Genomic DNA, 5396 nt, shown 5'->3' on the forward strand with positions numbered 1-5396 from the left:
TATTATAGCGGAATTAATGAAGAACTAACTTTTGGAGTGTTGTGTTGTCAATTACATTGCTGCTAACTTTAATGTTCTGGTTGTGAATGTAAGGACTGTACAGACCGATAAGTCCTGTAAATATAGTCGGTTATAATTTCTCACATTTATTTAGTTCTGCATTTAGTAATAAAACATTGCCAAAACATGGATATATCATCGTGAATGCGTCCATCTTCCCCCCTCATTGATTAATGGGTGTTATGGTGGCAGCATGAATAAACAATTATTTGTTTCCATGGCGAGTGATCGGTTTATGCTGCATACTAATGCGCATCCTGCTTCCTGTTTAAGGGAAAAATAGAGCTGATTCTGTCTCCTTATTGTTCTTCATTTGTCCTCCAAAAAAAAAAAAGTGTGAGTGATTATATTTGGGATTTTCCTACACTTTGCAACTTGATTACCTTGATTAACACACGAAGATTACCTTTATTTTTAGCCGGAGCGGGGCGGACAATATGGAAATGCTTTTATGAACCTTCTGCCTGGAGATGAATGGGCGACAGCACAGAGAGAGATTTGACGCCTCCCAATTCATTTGTCTTTGCCACTTTGAGGCGGAGACGGAGGACGGAAGCGATACTCGGCTAGCTCCATCATCATTTGCGCAAGACCCATGAGGCTGACTAATAAGTTGCTCCAAGAAAATGAAAGAATTTTGTGGATTTAACCAATTTAAAAAGAGGCAAAAATCAAGAATGCTAGCTGAGGTGATGCCAAACAATGTAAACTTTCTATGCTAAAAGGACATAGTCCTACCTTGACCCTCAACCTTGACTTTCTGAGTGTTAGGCCCAGGTGAAGGTAATTAGCAAGACATACAACACCTACGCCGCACTTTTTCCTCACGACAGGAAGACATATGACGGCCATTTCATCTGGCAGTATTTTTCTCTTCTTCACATTAGGAGTGTACGAGGAAATGAGCCTGATAACCTCTGCTAAGGTCGAAAATAGATCACCATTGGGAACATCTCTTATATTCTCAAATAAATGCCTGAGTACGTATTCAATCATTTTTGGTTATTAGAAGAAAAATGAAAGAAAAATCACACTAACAACAAACACCAAGCAGCTTGCTAGCTAAAATAACAAACAGGAAGTAGCCTGTTTGTTGACTGTGTTTGTCAAAGTTAATGCCTTTCGTTTATACAGTCTTAAATTAAATATCTTTAAATATCTTTGTAGAAAAGTGAAGTTATGAAAGTAAGTATTTACGTAAGTATTTACTTTACTTAATTTTCAGAGCAGCCTTGACACATCCAATAACGTGGCCATGTTGACGTAAGGCTCAGCGCTTGATGTGGCGTCAATATATATAATACATTTTAATAATGCATTTTATTTGTACAGCGCTTTTCAAAATACTCAAAAACACTTTACAGAAGAATGAAGTTGAATAAAGCAAGTAAAGAGAATAGAAGACACACCAAAATACAACATTCATTGGTTAATACACAGTTAAAAGATGAGTAAAAGCTTCTAATTACCGAACATATCGGAGGTACAAAATAAACAAATTACCAAATGGGAAGTAGTTGCCTGCTAACTGGATAATAAACAGGAAGTATCCCTTTTAACCACCCAACACACAAAGAGTAACCCGCTAATGCAAATTTAATCAGTTTTTTTACTGGCAAAAAGTAGTTTCTGATCAGTCGTTGTTGTTGTGTGTGTGTGTATCTTTGTAGGAGCTCTTTACGGCCGAATGCAAATTCAAGGAGTCGGTGTTTGAGAACTACTACGTCATCTACTCATCCATGTTGTACCGACAGCAGGAGTCGGGCCGGGCCTGGTTCCTGGGTCTCAACAAAGAGGGTCAAGCCATGAAGGGGAACCGAGTGAAGAAAACCAAACCGGCCGCTCACTTCTTGCCCAAGCCATTAGAAGGTACTGTACATGCAATGATATTAGGACATTCTTAGCTGTGGTACAAGTATAAATACTGTGTAAATAAACTGGTCTAATTATTAGACTTATGGTAATGGTTTTATTTCATTTGAACATGCATCAGATTACAATTGAGTGCATCACATAATCAGTTCACAATTCCACATGTCCAAAAGGAGTAGGAAGAAGCAAAGCTTATTAAATCCTACCCGTCCATCTGGTACTTTTACAATCAGTAACTGTTACATTTGTTCACTTCCTGCTTTCCTAATACGTTTTTTAATTTTTAATTTTTTTTAATTTTATTTTTGTCACGTACCGAAGTACTAGGTGATATAACTTAATTGGAGGTTGGGTTACTGCTTTGCATGACTAATGCTGTCCAGAGATTAAAAAATAAATTGAGAGATGAATTAATTATGAGCTCTAATTAATTGATGTCATTAATCTCACCTAAAAATGTAGTTTTTTTCTTTTGTCAATCCCCAAATAATTACAAAATATGTAAAAACACCAAAAAACAGTAAGAGCACTTTTCTGAGCAACATACGTAGGTATTCAACCAGCAAGTTCCAGTGATCTTTGGTTCTAAGAACACAGTGGGGCAAATCTTCCACCAAAATCTTTTGTTTTGCCGTCATATATCTTTCTGATTTTGGTTGTCACTGTAGTCCTACGCGGTGGCTTGTATAATGGGTCATTGGACGTAGTTTGCAACACCTCTGTTAATCCCTCATCTCCCACCATGTTTATTGGCTGAAGTTCATCACAGTCCACTTGGCAAAGAACATTCCTCAGCCTGTCGGTCGCAAACTTACTCATACGTGGGGCGTTTAGCTTGGTGAAGAGTATTGCTGTGGATCGCAAAAATTGCTAATATCGCTTTACTGCTATGGTTGACTGTTCCTGCACTCACAACTGGGTGCTTTTCTGTTGATGTCGTACACAGAAGGCATATGATACTCCTTTATCAATGGTGCCGTCATTAGTGTTGCCAACTTGGCAATTTTGTCACCAGATCTAGCGACATCCCAATCCTCCTTGATGACATATTTCCTCAAAAGCGACTAGCAACAAATTTTGGGACTTTTTTTTACCGTTGTTGAGGTGTTTTTTGGTATTTGAGGACTCAAAAGTGAAAGCACATGTTTTGCATTTTGTGTTCTCACTGAGCCGTTGACAGGTCCACCAAAAGCAGGATGTTATGAGTTGCGATGTCCTGTTTTACATAGCAAGATCTAAAACATCATCTTCCGTAAGCCTAGATAAAAGAGGATGTGTGTTTTATTGTTAGTCTATTGCTACTCTTTATTAGTAAAATGAAGTGGTTTAGCTCACAATTCTTTGGGTAAATGAAAGCCTTTTGTATTGCTATGTTGTCGGTTTCTCAGTTGCTACTACATATACTTACCAGAAGAGTGTGCTCGTCACGAATCGCACTGACTAAACACAGCATAATCTGTTATGTTAATATAATGTACGGCCAAGTCATGTGGCTGTTATTTTTTCATAAGTGGATAGTTTTCTTTTTTTTTTTTTTAGTTTAATGTGAATGATTGACTGTAAATTGACAATTTATCATGATGAATTAATTGCAGACCCAATAGTAAACTGTGAATCTCCACGAAGTAATATTCCTTATTCATAGATTAAATATTTTGAGTTAGAGCATAGAAAACCTGTTTGTGACCTTCTAAATGCAGTTTTTAACATTAGAGCTCTATAGACATAAACTAACACCCCTATAGTCACCTTTACACTCATATTACCCAATATAGTACACATAATAAGACAAAATAAGCAATTTAAGACATAAATAAGACTTGTGCATGTGTGTTTTGCTACCTCTGATTGTTCTTTTGAGTTTTTTTTAGAAGATATTTGTTGACGTTTTTTCCCTTGTGTCCGCAGTCGCCATGTACCGAGAGCCATCGCTGCACGACGTGGGGGAGACGGTGCCCAAGGCGGCCGTGCCTCCCAGTAAAAGCACAAGCGAGCCTGTGGTGATGAACGGAGGTAAACCCGTCAGCAAGCCCGACAAACCGGCCACATAGCCACACCCTTCCACCTCGACTGTGTGCGCTGTCGTGTGGAGAGGGGCGGGGCTTGGTGATGATGGAGGCGGGGCCCTTTTTTCCTTCCTCTCTCCCATCTCACTGGCGGATCCATTTCTTCTCTTGCTCCTCCACTTGTCTCTCTTCTGCCTTGTCCTCCCCCCTTTTTCCAGCTGTCTGGTGGAGGGATTCTGAGCTGGGGGAGGGAAGGAGGGTTCTCCAGCGTAGGATAACGGACCTCTCTGATCCTGGAATGCCTTTAAAAAAATTCCCTCTGGAACTGGTGTGAATGTGTGTTTTACAGCCACTTTGCTTGCTGAGGGTTCCTACTTAAAAAAAAAAGAAAGAAAAAAAAAACTTTTCCTTTTCTTTAACGTGCACCTGCAGATCTATTTTCTATACCACAGTTCACCAGCTATGTCCTGGGATAGCGGCTGTATAGATAGAGTAAATATTTGGGCCACGGTCCTCTATTTTTTATTATGCGTATGCTCGCTTCCTTTCCGTCCCCCTCTTTCTCTTTTCTAGAATCCTCAGTTTATCAGTTACACACACACCCACATCCACACACACACACACACACACACCCATACATATACACAGCTTGGGAGGCTGCAATCTTCACATTGATGGAGTGCTAGTTACTGCCACTCCAACAATCAGTGTGAGGGGATGTGGGTGGGTGTACGGAATGGTGGATACATATCACATCAAGCAAGCAAGCAAACAAGCAAGCGGTTCTCTCCTCCATAGAAGCCTGAAATCTATTTTTCTTGATGCTTATATCCTAGAGTGTGGGTTCTAGGAGTATCTCTAGGCCTTGTGGGCCTCCGTTGCCGCCGGCTTCTTGGACAATTAAGAGACTTTAGTCCGTGCGACTGCGGCATCCACAACTGGCTGAAACATTTACATCTGCAAACTAAAAAGCATGGGTTAATCTTGTGTTCTCTATCTCTTGCAGCAACAACTTACTGTATATTGTAACATTTTCATTGTATAATAAAAAGCTACGATGGTGGGGGGGGGGGAATGACTCTTAATAAAACTTTTTAAAAGATTATTTATCTAACCAAGAGGATGCGTCTCCTAGCTCAGCATGCAGAGTCCAGTACCGATCATTCTGGCCTATCACGTGCCTGTTTTGAACCTCGATATATATATTTTTTTCCCGGCATGCAAAAACCGGTTCCCAGTCCCCTACTGGGCCAAAAAGGTGCCTCGCCCTCCCCTCTAACCCACCCATTCATTTAGAGGACACGTAGCACTTGTCAGTATAGCAAGAAACACCCTGTTCACTCTGAAATGACCAAAGGTTTGTTTTTCTTTACAACCCGCCAACTTGTCAGCCTGCAAATTGTAGTACTATTAAAAAAAAAGTAGTCATATTAAAAAAAATGGGAGATTAAAGAGAAA

The 5396-nt window shown here is 39.9% G+C and overlaps 1 protein-coding gene across 6 annotated transcripts in view; it reads left to right on the forward strand.

The window, feature by feature from the left end:
* Nucleotides 1-5385, forward strand: part of fgf14 (fibroblast growth factor 14) — a 74182-nt gene extending 68797 nt beyond the window's left edge. For 5 of the 6 annotated variants that reach the window (XM_078795010.1, XM_078795011.1, XM_078795007.1 and 2 more), the window contains exons 4-5: nucleotides 1731-1929; nucleotides 3841-5385. In XM_078795010.1, coding sequence (XP_078651136.1) covers nucleotides 1731-1929; nucleotides 3841-3983 — 342 coding nt within the window. In that variant the 3' untranslated portion in view covers nucleotides 3984-5385. The remainder of the gene's footprint in view (nucleotides 1-1730; nucleotides 1930-3840) is intronic. The other variant, XM_058081699.2, reaches the window with a different exon arrangement.
* The last annotated feature ends 11 nt before the right edge of the window (nucleotides 5386-5396 follow it).

The sequence above is a fragment of the Doryrhamphus excisus genome, linkage group LG12, assembly GCF_037039965.1.
Source record: "Doryrhamphus excisus strain RoL-2023G ecotype Guam linkage group LG12, RoL_Dexc_Guam_v1.1, whole genome shotgun sequence".
In the NCBI taxonomy this organism is placed as follows: domain Eukaryota; kingdom Metazoa; phylum Chordata; class Actinopteri; order Syngnathiformes; family Syngnathidae; genus Doryrhamphus; species Doryrhamphus excisus.